This window comes from Rhineura floridana, chromosome 15, assembly GCF_030035675.1.
Source record: "Rhineura floridana isolate rRhiFlo1 chromosome 15, rRhiFlo1.hap2, whole genome shotgun sequence".
Classification (NCBI taxonomy): domain Eukaryota; kingdom Metazoa; phylum Chordata; class Lepidosauria; order Squamata; family Rhineuridae; genus Rhineura; species Rhineura floridana.
In genome coordinates, this window is record NC_084494.1 from 15,836,029 (window position 1) to 15,855,213 (window position 19,185).

A 19,185-nucleotide genomic window follows, 5' to 3' on the forward strand; every position below is an offset into this window, starting at 1 on the left:
ATCTAGGGATCCAAAGGTTGGAAAAGGCTGCCCTAGAATATTACTGCCATTTCAACCCAAAGTACCACCATCTCGTCATAGGATTCTTGATGCTGACAAATCAAAACATCACAATCAAGGGATCTTCTAAAAGTGCAGCCTCCATTTCTGCAGAGCAATTATTCCCAAACAGTGGATTAGATAAATGTTTGTGGCTGTGTCACTAAGATGCTTTGTTGAACACAGAGGATTTTTTAAAAACAACATTGGCCACAGGAACTAAAGGGAGTGTGGCAGCGGCCCAATAGGATAAACCACAAATTCAGACAAAATTCCATGAGCAAGGATTTTTTAAACAAAATATTTGGGAGTCAACAATACAAAACCTTATGAAACTTGGATATTCTGACATACAAGAGGGTATCCTTTACATTCCATACAGAGCTTATAATGACGTCCCATTCAGGCAACCAGAAATCATTCTGTTTGCTGTTTTAAAGCAGAGGCAATATGAAATAAGAATAACAAATTGAGATGTGTGGATATTATACTTTCAAATGTGGTCCCATGTGGATTCTGTGCTGCAACATTGTACCTCACCTCCCCTTCCATTCCTGTATGACCTTCTCAACATCACAGTCATGGAAATCAAAGGAAAACAAGAAGGCTTCCCCCCACCCCCCCAGGAGAGGGTAAGTTTTAAACATGTGGAGCCCTGGATCTCAGCATCTTTCACAGCTGCCTTTTTCCTTCCATCATCCTGATCTGAGTTTTACCCGGGTTTTTTAAAAGCTACAACAACAACACCTCACGCCTTGTTAGCGCAGCAATTCTTCCCGCTCCGTCCTCCCCCCGTTTCCCCCGTTACAGGCAAATTCTCAAGAGACCCATTTTGAAAAGGAAAAAAATGAAATCAATCGGATACCACTTTACAGCAACCTAACTCTTGAACCCTGAGCTCACGGGAACTGGCCTGGCCTGAAAAGAAGGAAAAAAGGAGAGGCCTAGAGGGCATGAGCGCGTAGGAACGGCGAGAGAGAAACAGCAAGCCTTGAAATCTGGCATATTTAGGGCAGGCACAGAACCAGGTCTGGGGCGAGTAGGCGGCGGCGGCGGTTGATGGGATGAGATGGGATGGGATAGTAGGGAGATTCCTTTTTGCATCACGCAGGTAAAGGGGAGAGTTTGATAAACCGGCGGGAGGCAAAGATATTCACGTCCACACACACACACACACAGTTTGCGCCCGCTTGCTGGCTTGCTCCGGATCGGCTCAGCCCACGAGGCCTGTAGTTGTCGCTAAGCAGTTCCCAAACTTTGCGCGCAGGCAAACTCCCTCCAGGCTGCGACCTGCCTCGAAGGCCCACACCGATTTTGCGCCCTAGGCCCTAGGCCGGGTGGTCCCCGGGGTTTGCCCCTCCCCAAGCTCAGGTCCAAGACAGCAGCGCCCCCTCCCTCGCCCCTTACCTGATGTACGAAAACGTCCACGGGGGATTCGAGGGCGATGCCTTCCTTGGTGGTCATGGAGAGGAAGCCGAAGCCCATCCGCACGTTGAACCATTTACAGATCCCGGCGCCATGCAGGAGCGGCTGGCTTTCCTCGTCTGGCCTGGGCGAGTCCCCCGTGGGCTCTTCCTCGCCCGCCTTGGCGCAGCCACCTAGAAACATACACGCCGCGAATCGTCAGCCGGAACCGGGCCAAAGGAGGTTCCCCCCACCCCACTCCCTGGAGGGGGGGCGTTCGTCCTTCTGGGGCCACCACCCAGGATTGGGAAGCCGGCTTACCTCCCGACCAACCCACCACCTCCCAGCGGGAAACCGCACCACCATCCTCCACTCGCCTCGACCTCCAGCCCTGCTGAGCGCACGGCGGAGCCGCACAAATGGCTCGGCAGGAAGCCATTCAGAACCTCGCCTCTGGCGTCCGGGGGTGGGGAAGAAAGGGGATTCCTTTCCCTAACTCGCAAGCACCTAGCCAAGGAGGAGGAGGGGGGAATTCCCCAGCTAAGATCCAAAGGGGGGGTGAGAAGGGAGAAAACCGGAAACTCCCCTGCCTCCCTCCTCCCAATTCTATAAGATAACAAAAACCCCAGATTCAAAACGCTGAAGAAACTGAGGTATCCCCCCTTTCCAAATGCACAACATCCCGTGGTGAGTGGGGATCCCACGTCGTATTTCACAGGAGGGAGGGGGGGAAACGAGTGAATGGGACAGAATGACATTCCTGGTCCATTTTTTAAACTATTCTAAAGATTTGGAGGTTGTATCTGATTTTTTGGGGGGGATGTGAGATTTAAGGCAGAAAACACAATCCAGGAAGGAAAGTGTTTCTGTAGAAACCATTTGGAAATCTATACACTGCTTTAAAAAAAATTTTTATTTCGTCTTAGAAAGGAAACACAAATAGTGCAATTATTTCCATGTTTGCTCATAAGTAAACCTCGCTGAGGTTAATGGGATTTACGACGAGGAAAATATGCAGAAGATTGCAGCCTTAAATCTGTAGTTGCCAAGTTGCACCCAAAAAGTTTCCCAAATTCTCTTCCCCCCCCGCCAGTTCCTAGAAGAAAAAGCACATGGTGAACCCAAAAGTGGCTATACCGCCCGCTCTCTCAAAAAGTAGCAGTTTTTTTTAAAAAAAAAGAAGGAATCAAACCAAACCTTTTCTTTCTTAAAAAAACAGAGAGGGGAATTGAAAACATCTTAATCACTATGCCTGAACTGGAAAGCGTTTAGAAAGAACTTCACCGCATGCAGCTCATTTCCAAAACAGAGAGAGAGAAAGAGAGAGCGAGGAAGGAAGGAAGGAAGGAAGGGAGAAAAGAAGGAAAGAACTGCCTGAGAAAAAGGAAGAACTGAGTATGAAAATTTCACTTAACCTGCAAACTGCTGGTTAGAAACAGACCCCATTCTGGAGCCCTGGTGGAAATGGTGGACTCTGGCTGAAGTAGCCTCCCCGCCTCTCTGCCAGCCAGTCTTGGAGAGGGTGTCAGAGCAGCTCACCAGCTCCCAAAAAAAGAGGAGAGAAGAGGGGGGGAGGGGGAGGTAGATTCAAAACAAGAGGAGGGAAGGGGAGAGAGAGAGAGGTTTGCTACATCTTCACTGCAACAATGGCAGTGGGAGGGCCCTGGGCCTTCTAAAGCTTCCCAAATTTCTAAGAGACAATAGAATTCCCTCAACGCCAAACCTTGCGAGCTTCCCCCTCCCCCCTTTTGCCTTCTCTCCCGCCTCCACCTCCTCACCCCCCCCAACCTCGCCGCAATATAAGCGCTCTCCTTTCCCAGGAGACAAAAAAATGTCACCTCCTGCCATCATGCAAGCTTGTGGGCTAGATCCTGGTTAGGGTCCATTCTTTTTTTAAAAACCCAGCGTTCCCTTTCAGTCTTTATTCATCTCGTTGGTGGGGAGATCTCTCGAAACCCAAAGGGATTTCATCCCTGGGATCTGGTTTGGCCATAGACAGTTCCGCATGGTGCATTCATTCACATTGGGGGGTGGGGGCGCACATACACGCACAACCCTTCCCCAGGTGACACTTCATTACCCCCCCATAATTATACATTCCAAGCGGGGTTTTATTTTAATAAAAAGTGGGGAGGGGGATTGTGTTTGTGTGCGTTCACACATAACTTGGGCTCTTTTGGGGAGGAAACATGGGATATAATACCTTTAAAAAACAAACAAACTTCATTGATGGGGAGGTTACCTGTCAAGAAAATGAAAGATCTCCCTCTCCCATCTTCACTTCTTACTGCCACCCCCGCCCCAGAATACTATTAGCTTCTATCATTGACACACACACACCCGCGATGATCTCCTGCCTAGTAAGTTGGCCTGTGACAAGACCAGCTTGACTCTAAGTGACCTGTTTAAAAGGAGAGCTCCCCCCTCCCCTCCTCCATTCTGGCATGTTAACCGTCTTTCCTAAACTATCCCTGCCCACGCCCATCCCCAGTTACATTTCGGATCTCCCTTGGCTAGTTTTGGGAATGCAAGGAGGAGGGGGGGTTGGTTCCCCACCACCCCTAGTCAATAACTACGGGAGAGTGAGAGAGATCGGATCTTAAATTGGAATTTATGAATCCTGTATTTCTGTTCCCCCATTTGGCCAGCTCAGATGGTTACCAATTTCTCCCGGTGCAATTCTAAAAATAGAAAAGTTTGCCTTGGGGGGGTGAGAGAGAAGGAAAGAAGGATTATTTTTGGTGCAGTGTATTTTAAATTTATTGAGTTTAGTGTATGTTTCCCGGCCTCAAAAGAATCCTTTGAAGAAATACGCAGGAAAGGGTGGGTTTCAAGTAAAACGTGTTTTTAGCGTATGTGGTTTTTATAAAATACAAAATAAGCATTATTATGAGGAATTCGATTCCTAGCGATTGGTTTGTGAAAGAAAAATAATTGCCGCAAGTTGAATATTTTTCTTCTGATTGCAAAATCGAATTATCTCCTAGCCAAAAAATGTGTCGTCATTAAAGAAAACAAGAAATCTTTGTTTATTTGGCTCTATCTGTAATAAAGCCTTTACAATCCGGAATGGGGGGGGTGTTAAACGAATCCAGCGAGATGTGGGGAGGGAGGACACAAATCCGTCCTTTTTCATGAACTTTTCCTCCATAAGGAAAACAAAATAATATATATAATATTAAAACATTAGATCACCACGCAAAACTGAACCAACCAAGTGATATTTGCAGGATTCAAATTATCATTCTTTTTACATACACTCTTAAGCAGAAATATTTCAAGGGAGAGACTATTTTTAAAAAATATTTTATTCATTTATTTTATTTATATCCCGCCCTTCCTCCCAATAGGAGCCCAGGGCGGCAAACAAAAGCACTAAAAACACTCTAAAACATAATAAAACAGGCTTTAAAATATATTACAACATTACATTAAAGCTTTAATATTAAAACTTTAAAAACGATTTAAAAAGCAATTCTAACACAGACTCAGATAATAGGCAGGTTATAATGTGGAGTAGGGTACACCTTCACCCACATTAATTGGAAAAGTATCTAAAAACAATAAAATTAAAATAGCCAGAGTCGCTTTTTTTAATGTAAATAGTATGGAGCCCTCAAAATAGGTTTAATATATTTGCTTTCAAATGCATAAATCGGTTTTAATAAAATATTTGCGGGGGGGATTTGGTTATGGCGATCTGATATTTCCTTAAACTCCAAACACACACACATTTATGTATGTACCATGATGATGTCTATATTATCCCGCGGTAACATGAGGGCTGACTGATTGGCGGGGGTGGGGGGCGGTGCTTGGCTGCTGCTTAAAAGACAATCAGATAAAATGAGAGGCGATCAATGCACCCAAGGTGCTGATGAATAGGGGGAGGGTCCCCTGAAATGGGGGCGTGAAGAAAAAGCGATACGGCACGCACACACGCCCAGGAGAGGGAGGGAAGAGCCCAGCACTCCCTCCTCTCTCGTGATTTGCTGATCCCACCCGCCGCCGTGCGCGCACACCGATCCCTCGTTGAGGCAGGGTGCTCGGGCCTTGGGCCGCTTGCGCTTTCCGGCGGTGGGATCGGCCTGCTGCCCTTCCTCGCCCTTCTCTCTCTTTCTCCCCCCCCACTTCACTGATATTGGCCAATTACATATTTGGAGCGGAAATGGCCTCTTTCACTCCCCTGGAAGGGAAGCCCGAGGGCTCCTCGTCCCCTTCTTGGCGGCTTCGAATGGCGCGGGTAGGTCAGGCTTGATCCCGGGCTGGTGCATCGGAGCGTCTCCGGGCAGGAGGCGAAGGACTGCCGTCCCCTCCCCTCTTCCTCATCCACCCCCCCTCCCTTGCGGGAGAGAGATTTCACGGCTGGCCGAGGACAATGGCCGAGTGACCAGTGCGAACTCGGGAGGCAAATCGCCCCTCCATTTCCGGTCCTCAGTTCAAACTGGACAATGCCAGCCAGCTCTTCCCCTGGAGCAAAGCGGAGCCCTTTCAACGGGCAGCCACTTCGTCTTCGAAAAGCCCGACGCCCGAAGAAGCACACGCCCACACGCGTGGAAGGACCTTTCCACTCACCCTTTCCTCTCCTCTGCACCCCTCTCTCTTGAGCATCTTTCTGGACTCCGGGGCAGATTTAATCCAATGGCCAGAAAGGACCTCCAGGGTGGAAAAAGTAAAATCCGTATTTAGCCACGTGTATGGGTCCCTTCACACGTTACGCCTCAAAGCATAGGCCTCTCCAGTGGTTGGTTGGTTTTCTTGTTTTATCCGCGCCCCCATGACCGTCGATGCTATTTGCAAAGTCGTGTAAGCCTAAGGGATCGAGGACTGGATGCACACACACACTCAGACCACAGAGTTCCTGCGAGGCCAAAATGGCTCGTGTTGACACACGAGGACAGAGCAGGGCTCCCCCAAGGAGAGGGCAACAGGGAGCTCAGCGTCGCCACCCAATCATCAACTGCCCAGACAAAGCCAGGTGTTTTCATAACAGCAAGTCCATGGCCGCGATGATAAAGAGGTACAGGCCTCTGAAAAACCTATCGAGTTGACTAGGATAAATAGATGTAACTTTTTATATAGAAGGGTTGCTCAGGAAAAAAAGGGAAGTCGAACAGGATGTGGCAAGCAGTTCCGTTCTTCAGGTTATACTGTTACTGGTCGAATCCTGTTTTCTCTATATGCCTACTTTTGAAATCAGGGTTTAGTTTTGGAGCAGACAACGGCACAAGGACCTCTATCTCTCCCCTTTGAGGCATGGGAATCGTTAACATGCCACGTACTGTTAGAAGCTCGCTTTCTCTTACTCATTAAGAAAACACACGCATGCACACACACCCCTTTACCTCCCCCACAAATACCCATTCAGAATTCTGAATGGGTGGTGGTGGTTGTTTTTAATCAGCAATGGCTTCACCAGGAAATCGGGATTATTGTTCACAGCTTAAAAGAGGTGATTTTAAGAGCTTTTGAACAGTGCTTTTGCTAACACAAAACAAAACACCTCCGTGGTGCAACTGATGCAGTGCAATGGAGGAATTGGATGTGCAGGATCAAAACTTCAGAATATTACCCCCTTTTTAAAGGAGCTTGGGGTAGGTACGGTTAAACAAGGACATCCTCATCCTTTCTTCGTTAAATATAAACACAGGGCTATTGGGCTTTCATTGCAGGCGCCTGCACTGAAATGAGCCTTAGCTGGCTGTCTCCCAGCTGTGGGAAGAGAGACCCAGCATGCAATTGTATGTACGCGTCCTGGGGTCTAAGCCCAGTGGGACTTAATTTCGGGGGAACATGCCTAGGATCGAGACTCCCGAGGCAGATTAAGGGGAAGGATATTAGGCCCCCTAATTAGGAAGATTAGTTTTCAGCGTAAGGCGCCCACCGAAATTAACACCGTTCCATCGTTTTCTCTCAAGAAAACCTATTCGTCTTAACAAAGGATCGTATTTGGTCAGATTCAGTAGCCAGAAGGAATTGTTTGCCTTCCCCGGTCTCGCCAAGCGCTTGCGCCCACTTACCTGGGAGTAAGCCCCATTGACCTCAATGAAGCTTACTTCTGAGTAAACATTAATAGGCTTGCACTGGAGAGAAACGAACAGAGGCCCTGTTGCTCAGGGCTGGAACGGCTGCATCCCCGTTCTCTTCTTGGGATGACTTATACATCTTTTCAGCTCTTTCCACAGAGCGGACATTCTGACAAAGAGTGGTGGAAATTAATAATTCGCTTAACAAGTAAAGCCAGAAAAATAACCGTTATCTCTGGCTAGTATTTTAACATGACTAGAGTATTATCAAGTAAATTGTGAGGTGAGTTAAATTGCACTTCTCTTCAGAATGTCTATTCTGTTTCCAGAATACACTCCCAGGTTCCATACTTCTTTTCCCTAGCTCTGCTTGGTCTCTTTCTGTGCGTGTGTCAGTAAACAATGTCACATTTTTAGCAACACAGAAGGAAGAGAAAGGTTGTATTAAAGAACTGCACGAAGCCGCACGCTCTGTCCGAGGTGCTGATCTCTTCCGCTCAGTGATGCTCTAGAGCTCTCCAGGGTGCTGAAAGACACCGCCGTTACACATTGTCCAGGATTTTGAGCGGGAAATAAACAGAAGTTAAACTGAAGCACAACCATATCTGGTAGGACTTGTTTCTTCCCTTCACTAAGCATATTTTCAGAATTGTTTAACAATCCCAGGAAACTGTCCGTGCCTCTTCAGCAATTATCTGAGAATGTTCTGGTATACTTTGATGCAAGAAACTTCCAGTAAAGCAAATATGTAAGTCTCTGACTGATATGTTCCATGAAGGAAAATGTTATTGATTGTTATGTCTATCACTGAGCATTGGATCTTAGGGCAGGAGACAACACAGTTAGGGTTCAAAATTGAATGTGTTTTTTTTTAAGCTTTGGTAAGTTAGTGAAAAGAACAGGCTACCCATAGCATTTATTGACATTGTATGTCATTTTGTTTTCAGGAAACAAGAAGAGATCAGAATCATGGCTGTAGATTCATGACATGTAGGCCGGTATGTGCTTCTTTGTACAATTGCTGAAATGTATCATAATAGTATTGCAATATGCAAAACAGCATCGCAAAACTGTTTTAAACACCAGATCATACAGTAAAGACCAACTGTAGTTCTTCGTCTTTTTTTTTTTTTAAAAAGGTCTTTACTAACCGCCTAAAGATGGGCAAAGAGAGCTCGGTCAATTTTACCTGGTAGTGAATTCCACAAACTCAGCATCACCAGGTAGAAAGCTCTGTGTCTCATACACATCCACATAAACTCATGACACAAGATGCTCTCACAAAAGGTTAAACAGCAGCTCAAGCCTTTCAGAGAAGAACAAGTCCAAATAGCTTATTTCTTTCTCCTCTATTTGGGCACCAGATCATGCAATTCAGGTTTACAAGTCGGATCTGCAAAAAAATGTTGCACTGTGCTGCTGTTCAGGATTCTGGCTGCTCTTATTCATTCCCCCTTCCTTCTGGTTTCCATTTCTTCATCCCAACACTCAGCCAGCAGTCTATTGCCTCAAACATGCTCAATCACCATTGGGCTGTTTTTTGTTTTTATTCCTCCTTATGTTTTTTTAAAAAATGTTTTTTGTACATTTGCAAATCTTGAGGTTTTCCCTTGCCTTCCAGTACCTCTGCTTTTTATGTGGATGGTACCATTTTGGCTGCCTAAGCAATGGCAATTCAGATCTCTATTAGTATACAGTATGTTGCAATGATTGACCCTGGAGTCCACACACCCAGCCCCTATGCAGACGTTATATAAAGTGCTAGAATGGGGTGGGACCATCCAGGACAGCCACAGCCCCACTCATCCATGCATGCACTTAATGTATGCACAGGATCATAATTGTTGCCGCATTCCTGTTCCAAGAGAGGAGAAGGACAAGGATCCTTCACAACTGCTGCTGCCCCAAACCAAGCCATTCTTCATAAAAAAACTATAGCTATCTTTTAAAAGCAGGAGCTATTGATCGATCTATTGATTGGCATTTATACTCTACCCTTCAAATAAATTTCCAGGGCATCTTAGAATACAAGATCAAAGGAATAAATAAAAAGTATTTAAGAGCATAAAAACACTACAGCTTAGAGGCAGTAGGATCTGGAAATCTAAAAAGACCAGTGTTAACCTCATGCAGATAAAGCAGTTTGCACTAAAAGACTTGGGAAAATAGATAGACAGGCAGAAAAGGTATTTATCTGGTGCTGAAATCACTTCAGTGTAGGTTTCAGGCGAGCCTTTCTGGGGATAGCATTCGACAATCGGGGCTTCACTACTGAGAAGGCCTTTTTCCTGGTAATCACTCACTCTACCGCAGTCAGCAGGGGAGTCTGAGAAGGTCCTTTGATGAAGATCTACATGTCTCCATGTACAACCTCATGTAGACAGAAGTGATCCTTCAGGTCTCCTGGTCCCAAATTGCAAAGAGCTTTATAATAATAATTGCACTTTGAATTGAGCACAGAAACTCAGTGTAGTTCGCAAAGCACTGCTGGAAAATGATAATAAAGTAGGCTCCCAAGTTAGCAATATTGCAGCTGCATTTTGAACCAGATCCAGGTTCTGTCTCATCTTCAAAGGTAGTTCCCACCTATAACACATTACCAGTAGTCTAATCTGGAGGTTACCAGAGCATGGGTTGTCCCGGTGGGTCTCAAAGGACTCACCTCATCCATGCCATTTTACAAGACAAATCCTGATAAAGAGCAAAGTGTGCAACAGTGTGGGTGGGATGAGAGGGGGTTTGTCCAAACTAATTTGTATATTGGCCTTACTGTTGCAGCGATAATCAAGGATGGCAATTAACGACAATTGTAATGATGTCTAAGCCTTGTTCACCAAGAGCCTTGGCAAACTCCAGGACTCGTTATGCCAAGGTCAGGAGGTCATTTGCGACTTCTGACCTAGGCTCAGTGTGAACCAGTGACCTAGAGGTGAAGCACTCCATCTCTCATTAGCAGTCTACTGACACTCACTTTTCCTAATGAATTCTGCACTCCCATGAAGGAATAAATCAGATCCTGGAGAGGAGGGAGGGAGTCCTTTTGCAAAAATTCTTTTGGGGAAAAAAATGACAGAACAGAAAGGCAGCGTAGCAATACTACCTTTACAATCTCATGTAGTGGAACTACATAATAATGCTTAGGGCTTATGTAGTGTTTTGGAAGAATGTTCAAAACTTCATATTGACTCCATAAACCACACATTTTATCTCTCTGCTCTGATTTCCTGATACATTCCTGCCTGTGACCTTCACTCCTTCAGCTCTGCTACTCCTAGGTGTCCAAAGATCTTTTACTCCCTCAAATGACTGCCCTAGCATGCTGCCTCCAACAGTGGAGGTGGAACATACCCATCGTGGCTAGCAGTCATTGATAGCCTTATCCTTCATAGTTCAGTGGTAGAGCACCTGCTTTGCATGCAGAAGGTCTCAGGTTCAATTCCTAGCATTTCCAGGTACAGATGGGAATGCCCCTTGTCTGAAACCTTGGAGAGCCATTTCCAGTCTATGTAAACAATACCGAGTTTAATGGTCTGACTTGGTACATGTTCCCTTCCTCCCTTGCTGTCCCTTATGCTTGGAAATGCCCCCTCTTCAAAGCACACCTTTTCTATGAAGTCTTTGAAACAACCACCTAGTCCCCGCATTCCGCTATGTGAGCCTCAATATGCATAATAGTGCATATTATTTTCCCCCTTAGCATTCGTTTCCACTTTCATCCCTTTCCTTTGTTACCTCCCTGCATCAAATTTTAAATGAAGTCCTCTGCATAGAGACCTGTCCTCTTGTTCTGTCTAAAGTGTCACACACACAAGAATAAGAATAATGAGAATAATAAATAGCAATTCAATATTATAATATTACCATACCCCTATAGGAAGAACAAGAGCCCTATTCCAAAAGATTAGAGAAATGAAAGGGAAATTTAAACCAAGAGTAGGGATGTTGAATAATCAACAGGGGAACACACTGTCTGATTGAGATGAAATAAAAGGAAGATGAAAGCAATACACTGAAGAACTCTATAAAAGACAAGCCAGGATGACAGATTCATTCATGGAGGAACCATATGATGAAGAACTGGAAATTTTAGAATGTGAGGTGAAAACTGCTCTTAAAATACTTGGAAGAAACAAATCACCAGGAACAGATGGCATACCAACAGAGTTGATACAAGCTACTGAGATTGAATCTGTCAAAAGTTTGATAAAAAAATTGTCAACAAATATGAAAAAGAAAACAATGGCCCACAGACTGGAAGTGTTCAATATATATCCCAATTCCAAAGAAAGGGGATTCCAGGGAATGTAGTAATTATTGAACTTTTGTTTGATATCCCATGCAAGTAAAGTAATGCTCAAGATTCTACAACAAAGTTTCTTACCAAATATGGAGCGAGAAATGCCACACGTCCAAGCTGGATTTAGAAAGGGAAGAGGCACCAGAGATCGTATCGCAAACATATGTTGGATAATGGAACAGAGGAAGGAATTTCAGAAGAAAATCACCCTGTGTGTGATAGATTACAGCAAAGCCTTTGAAAACTATGGAATGCTTTAAAAGAAATGGGGGTACCACAGCATCTGATTGTCCTGATGCGCAACCTATACTCTGGACAAGAGGCTACTGCAAGCACAGAATATGGAGAAACTGACTGGTTCCCAATTGGAAAGGGTGTGAGACAGGGGTGTATTTTATCACCCTGTTTGTTTAATCTATATGCAGTACATATATCATTTTCTTTCTGGACATTTTTTTCTTAATTATTGTTATTTAGTTTAATTTTTGTAAATTGTATTGTTTTTATTGATGTATTTTTATACTTGTGTTTGTTTTTCAATGTAAGCTGCCTTGAGGGCCTTTGGCCAAAAGACGGGGTATAAATAAATAAATAAAAATATACTACTACTACTACTACTAATAATAATAATAATAAATAGTACAAAAAGCGGAATTGGACCAAGATGAAGGAGGTGTGAAAATTGGAGGGAGAAATATCAATAATTTAAGATATGCAGACGATACCATACTACTAGCAGAAACCAGTAATGATTTGAAACAAATGCTGATGAAAGTTAAAGAGGAAAGCACAAAAGCAGGACAACAGCTGATTGTCAAAAAGACTAAAGTAATGACAACAGAAGATTTATGTCACTTTAAAGTTGACAATGAGGTCATTGAACTTGTCAAGGATTATCAATACCTCGGCACAATCATTAACCAAAATGGAGACAATAGTGAAGAAATCAGAAGAAGGCTAGGACTGTGGAGGGCAGCTTTGAGAGAACTAGAAAAGGTCCTCAAATGCTAAGATGTATCACTGAACACTAAAGTCAGGATCATTCAGACCATGGTATTCCTGATCTCTATGTATAGATGTGAAAGTTGGACAGTGAAAAAAGCAGATAAGAGAAAAATCAACTCATCTGAAATGTGGTGTTGGAGGTGAGCTTTGCGCATACCATGGACTGCAAAAAAGACAAATGATTGGGTGTTAGAACAAATTAAACCAGAACTATCACTAGAAGCTAAAATGATGAAACTGAGGTTTTCATACTTTGGACACATAATGAGAAGACATTTTACTAGAAAAGGACGATAATGCTGGGAAAAACAGATGGGAGTAGAAAAAGAGGAAGGCCAAAAAAGAGATGGATTGATTGCATAAAGGAAGCCACAGACCTGAACTTACAAGATCTGAACAAGGTGGTCCATGACAGATGCTATTGGAGGTCACTGATTTATAGGGTCGCCAGAAGTCGTAATCAACTTGAAGGCACATAACAACAGCATACCCCTATTGCAGATGGAGGGGAGCATTAAGGCAGAAAAGAGTGCCCTGCCAGCGAGTTCTTGGCAGACAGTGAGATTTGAGTCTGGGACCTCCCCCTCAGACTGCTCAGTCTTAGGTTCTCATCACACATTTTCTTTGTGGCATAGGAATAGCTGCAGTATGGCCACCTTCCACATTGTAAAGGCAATGGCAAATGCCTCAGATTGCATGGGAGATGCTTGTACTGTAGCTTCTATTGCCTCTTTGGCGGGTGGGCAAACACCTCCAATCAGTCCCCACTACTGGATCCCTATGGTTGCTTGAAGAAGAGACCCCATCTAGAAATCACCTTGCCCCTTTTGTGCTCTCCCCAACATTTTTTTTATGGTGCATACTGGGTCATGGGTTGACTGCATTTAAGCAATGGTTCCTCCTCTAACACAGCATATGCAACTTACCTTGCAGCTTATGAAAGATCAGCTGGAATTTATTTCCATTGACTTTGGCTTAGGAACAGGTCAACAGTATTTCAAAGCAAAAATGTGGATAGTCCCCGAAGTAAAGGCATATTTAACCTCCCCAGATCTATTTCCATTAAATCTGCCTTAGTCACATCCAGGCTGGACTACTGTAATGCACTATATGAGAGGCTACCCTTTAAACGTTCTTGGAAATTACCATTGGTTCAAAACTCAGATTGCTGATTGAGCCAGGCACCAGGGAGCATGGAGTTGCCAATTTATGAAAGCTGCATAAGCTCCTAATTGGTTTCCAGTCCAATTGAAGTCCACGAAATGGTCTGCATCCAGAACACCTAAAGGACCACTTTATCCCACATAAGTCTACTTGTGCTTTAAGTTCTTCCTTAGAGGTCCTGGTTCAGGTTTTACTTTACTTGAACAAATGCTGTTTATTATTTCAAGCATTTCTATTCTGACTTTCAGGCAAAAAAACAAAACAAAGAAAGCTCCTGCAGAGCTTACAAATGTCATTGATTAGACAGTCATCTTATGACTGGGGAAGGGCTGTAGATCAGTGGTAGAACATTTGCCTTGCATGCAGGAGTCCCAGGTTCAATCTCCTAAATCTCCAGGTAGGGCTACCTGAAACCCTGGAGAAAGCTGCCAGTCAGCGTAGACAACACTGTGCTAGATGGACCAACAATCTGATTCAGTATGAGGCGGCTTCCTATGTTCCAAAGTTCCTACAGTCTCCACCCTCAAGCTTACATCAGAAAGACATGACACACAAGGAAAAGAGATTGGGCGGAAAGAGGAACACTCAAGCACTATTTCTTTGTTTTAGAGTCCCTGCAATGAACAGCTGAATGGTCCATCTTAGCTATCCCATTGCAGACAATGGATTAGAGCCCATGCATTATGTGGAAAGGCAAATGTGGTTGTGTGAGTCACCTGCCAGGCATGCATAGCCTTTTGGTATCCGCAACCACAGCTGAACCGGCATCTCCCAAATGATGCTCAAGTGGCAGCCCTTGTCAAACCACACTGACCTAAGGGTTAGGCGTGTGGTCTCATTAAAGGAGAATTGAGCTGAGAGGAAAGAGGTGGTGACAGGATGTTTCCACGGGCATTTCTGATGAATTACACATAATAAGCCACAGTGAACAGGACAGCTAAGGCAGGCAAATCTTTGAGACACTGGCAGCCATCCTCAAAGTGGAGTGTGTATATTTTATGTGCATTTTGTCGAGAAAGTTATTGGAGTAAAATAAGGGCCAGTGGACAGCCTCCACTGCAGGATCACCTGTTTTGAACATCCCCCTGCAGTAGAAACTATCTCCACAAATAGAAAACAACCACAGCAAGTAAAGGCTTGGCCTGGAATCTCTCTTTCTCTCTGAGGTGCTAATTTTCAGCTTGCAGAGAGTTCTTTGCATTTTTCCCATGGAAGTGATATCCATCATCTGTAGCCTGAAGTGCATAACCCATTATACTGTCTTAGCCTGTTGCCTGTGTTGAGCCAGCTGATATTGCCCAAGGTCATGTCAAACTCAACACTTTTCAGTGGCAGCCTGTTCATACATTCATCAAGGACTCATCGAGTAATCAAGCGATGTTCATGCATGTGTGAACCGACTCTTCTGCAAGTGCTGAAAATCTTTTATTCTTATGAAGCTCTCTTGTAAAACCTATATTTACTTTTCTTTAGTTTACAGTGATTGTTTCCTGCCTTATCATCAGTAGATAATTAAACCAACTGTTTTCTTTCTTTCTTTCATACATATTATTTCCATGCTTATCTTCTTTTCCTGCATCAAAAATATACCTTTTACCATGCAGCCCTCAGAGGGTTAACCATCGGTCAGTGTGACCCTTGACCCAAAAACAGGATAATCAACCCAGCTCTGGATAAATGATGAATTTTGAAAAAAGTTAATATACAGTATGTTGAGTTGTTATGTCCTGCTCACACTTCAGCACATCATGAGACCTAGAAACTTGTTTGCTACAGATTCAAGGGTACACAGGCATGTAGCATTTGATGTTCACTACAGCATTACCAAGGTGTAGTTGCCTTGATGATGTCACAGAATGAAAAGCCATAGAACAGGGAAACTCAATAAAATGGGCAGGGAATGTTTTTCAGTCCAAAGGGCCATATTCCTTTCTTGGTAACTCTCCAAGGGTCACATGCTAGTGGTGGGCAGAGCCAGAGACAAAAGTGAGTGGAACAATGAGTTTAAACTTTAGCATTGTACAATAGATTAGCTTCTGCACACACTTGCACAACTCAATCCTCCATCCAGACAAGCAAGAGGCATTTTCAGATTTGAAGGACATTCCTGCCAGGCAAGAACACCCAGGGTGTGAAGCAGGGCCAGTGAGGGGTGTGGCCTGGGGACAGTTCCAAGGGCCATATACAGAGGTTTGGAGGACTGCATTCGGCCCCTGGGCCTGAGTCCTCAACCCTGCAATAAAAGATAATGACTTACTTGGTAACTTCTCCACGTCACAAAGGTCTCCAGCTGGCTTTATTCATATATTCATTTAAAAAAAATACACACACACAATTTTTCAACTCTAACAGCAAAAGATCAATGGGAATGAACTTACACATGCAAGCCTGGGGTGTGCAAACAGTCTTTTAAATGGGCAAGGGTTCTGTGCCTTTAATTAATTAAGTAGATCAGATTTATTTCTCATTCTAGCCTGGGCGCTCAGAATGGCTTGCCACAGTTTCCCCCATGAAAAAACTTGGGGGCTTTCAACAAAGTAGTGGCTGCATGTAAGCCAGTGGACCCCACTCCCCTTGGGAACACATAGAGTTGCCAGGTTCAGGGTCTGAGACTGATCCTGTATCTTTAGAAGAAGAGAAAGTCAGCCAAGTGCAGGTGTTCTTGCAACCCTGTAATGGGAAAAACCACAAGGTGCAATTCTCCCTTCCCTCTGCACAACTTTTAAAGATACAGAAGACCTCTTGGTTGCCAGCCCCAGCCCCCAAAAGGTCTTCTGTATCTTTAAAAGTTGTGCAGGCAGAGGGGAGAATTACACCTTGTGGTTTTTCCCATTACAGGGTTGCAAGAACACCTGCACTTGGCTGACTTTCTCTTCTCCTAAAGATACAGGATCAGTCTCAGGCCCTGAGCCTGGCAACCCTAGGAACACAGGAAGCTGCCTCACACTGAGTCAGACCACCAGTCCATCTAGCTCAGTACTGTCTACACTGGCTGGTAGCGGCTCTCCAGGTTTTACTGGCAGAGGACACTCTCAGCTCCACCTGGAGATGCCAGGGAATGAACCTGGGACCTTCTGCACGTAAAGCAGAGGCTCTACTACTGGGCTACAGTCCTTTCATTCCTCCTCTTAGAATGATCAGCTTTGACTGATAAAAAGCTAGTCTTGAGTCCTTTTACTTGTATAAGGAAAAGAATGCAGGCAGCATTTCTTCCCAATAGCTCACTAAGAAATAATACAATTGAGACTGTAATACTATATCTGGTTACCTGGAAGTAAGCCCCATTGAACATAGTGGGGCCTACTTGTGCGTAAATATCTATAGGACTGCACTGTAAATATCATTACCTACCTGTATTGATTTGGCTCTTCTGAAAGCATTCTGCATCCTTTTAAACCTTCCTTGCCATAAAAAGGCTGTGGCCTCACAAGTTAAGTAATTAAAGAGCTTGGGGCATAAAAGAGACCAGCTGAATGTTTTTTAAATGATATTTTGTAGAAACAAAAAGGAAAGTCTGGAAATGTTACTGCAGAGTGAAATGGGCTGGACAAAGAACACAGCTCAGTCCCAGGCAGGGTGCTAATGGTGCATTTGAGCTCTGTCCAGAATACATTTGCATGCCCTAGGATGTATTCTGCCTTTTTTAATTGCTGCAATAACAGGACGCAATCAACAGATGAAGATACCTGGAGATGCAGTAACAAGAAAAGCTTCACGTGTTGATTTCAGCATGCCATGGATATGTTAAAAGTTGCACAGCCTCTGCTCACCAAACAGGTGGCAACGTTCTCAATACTAAAGGGCATTAGAATTCATACAACAAATGCAGCAAAACATTTGCATTGGACATGCAACACAATGTTGCAGCATGGAGTGCTGCTGTTCAGGATTCCACTGCTCCATTCCATTCCTCCTCCTCCTCCCCAGTTTTTTGCCCCCCTCCCCAATAGCCAGTCAGCATGCTATGGCCACTGAGCATCGGATTTTATTTGTTTTAATTTATTTATAGGAGTATGTATATATCAGCCTCTCAGAAAATATCAGGGATTTGTATTGCACAGCAATATGAAAACATTTTAAAAATAACATAAAAAGCAGTACAGAACAATCCTTAAAATGGCTGGCTACTCAGAAATCCCTTGAAACAATTGCATGGGCCTATTAGCATTAGAAAGTCTTCAAGAAACACCTGAGAGTCAAAAGCGAGGATGCCTGCCACATCTCTGCAGGAAGAGTGTTCCACAGCATGAGAGTGGCAGCACTAAATGCCTGCTTCTGGTTGAGCCCAGCTGGCTTCTATAACATGGGGGCAGTGGAAGCTTGTCCATTAGGGCAAATGGGGCAGCGCCCCACCTACCTCAATCTGCCTTCAGTCAGCCCCCACCTGCCTGTTATCTTATTTACAACCAATCAGGGGGTGCCTTTCATTGGCTTTGGTGCCACCTACTGCTGGTCTCCATGCCTTTTGCCCCACTAGTCATAGTGGACACCAGCCACCACTGCATGGGGGACAAACAGTCCTCTTCCAGATTACCTGTGATTGGGCTGGGACATAAAGGCTCAAGCAGTCCTTAAGGTATCCTAGAACCACATTGTTGAGAGCTTTGAATATCAACACAGATACCTTTATGCCTGCCCTCCTCTGCCAAAGATACATCTGCAAACCTTGGGGCTCCCCTCAAGCCAGCTGATGTCTACCTCTTGATCATTGGTGGTGTAGTTTTGGCTATTAAAGCAATGGCATCACAGCCTACAGACTGGAATAGGGCAGCGACGGCTGGTGGTTCAATGTCAACGGGGCAGAGGAATCCATTCTGGAAGCTGTCCAAGGTGCACCTTGTACAGCTTCTTGAAAGTTTGGACTAAAGCCCAGAGTGGATTCCATTGCCCCACTGACATGGAGTCACCAGCAGCTACTGGAATAGAGGGAATGATACTTTGGAAAGGATGAACTGTGTTATTTTCCCTTTGGAGAGGGTGGGATGAATCAGCAGAGGAAAAATATGTCCTTTAGACTCTGATCTGCCTGGAGTCAACCTGGCAAGTTCAGTCTCCAATTTAATACGGCACAGAAAACAATGCTTTCTGCAAAATGACCTCTAATCACTTTCTGGCAAAACAGAAACACTGTGAGTGAGTGAAACTTTCCCATATCCGTGAAACTGGTCAATTGCCCGTCCTGGATGGAGTTACACAACTCCCCCTGAAGGAGCAGGTATGCAGTCTGGGGGTGCTTCTGGATCCAGCTCT

General features: G+C 44.5%; 1 protein-coding gene and 1 long non-coding RNA gene across 6 annotated transcripts in view; one reads left to right on the forward strand and one right to left on the reverse strand.

Moving 5' to 3' along the window:
• The window catches only part of LIN28A (lin-28 homolog A), a 66,033-nt gene extending 62,667 nt beyond the window's left edge, over positions 1-3,366 (reverse strand). Inside the window, exons 1-2 of one of the 5 annotated variants that reach the window (XR_009759144.1) lie at positions 1,765-2,789; positions 1,447-1,637 (exon numbers count right to left, since the gene is read on the reverse strand). Coding sequence is in view for 4 of the 5 variants with exons in the window: in XM_061596957.1 (XP_061452941.1) it covers positions 1,447-1,637; positions 1,765-1,882 (309 nt within the window). In the remaining variant the exon portion in view is untranslated. Of the gene's footprint in view, positions 1-1,446; positions 1,638-1,764; positions 2,790-2,858; positions 3,202-3,281 lie in introns of those variants that run through there. The other 4 variants (XM_061596957.1, XM_061596955.1, XM_061596954.1 and 1 more) reach the window with 4 other exon arrangements.
• A 1,954-nt stretch (positions 3,367-5,320) lies between these two features.
• On the forward strand, positions 5,321-8,548 carry LOC133370521 (uncharacterized). The gene is made up of 3 exons (XR_009759145.1): positions 5,321-7,037; positions 7,887-8,077; positions 8,417-8,548. It is a non-coding gene; the product is annotated as an uncharacterized LOC133370521 (long non-coding RNA).
• The last annotated feature ends 10,637 nt before the right edge of the window (positions 8,549-19,185 follow it).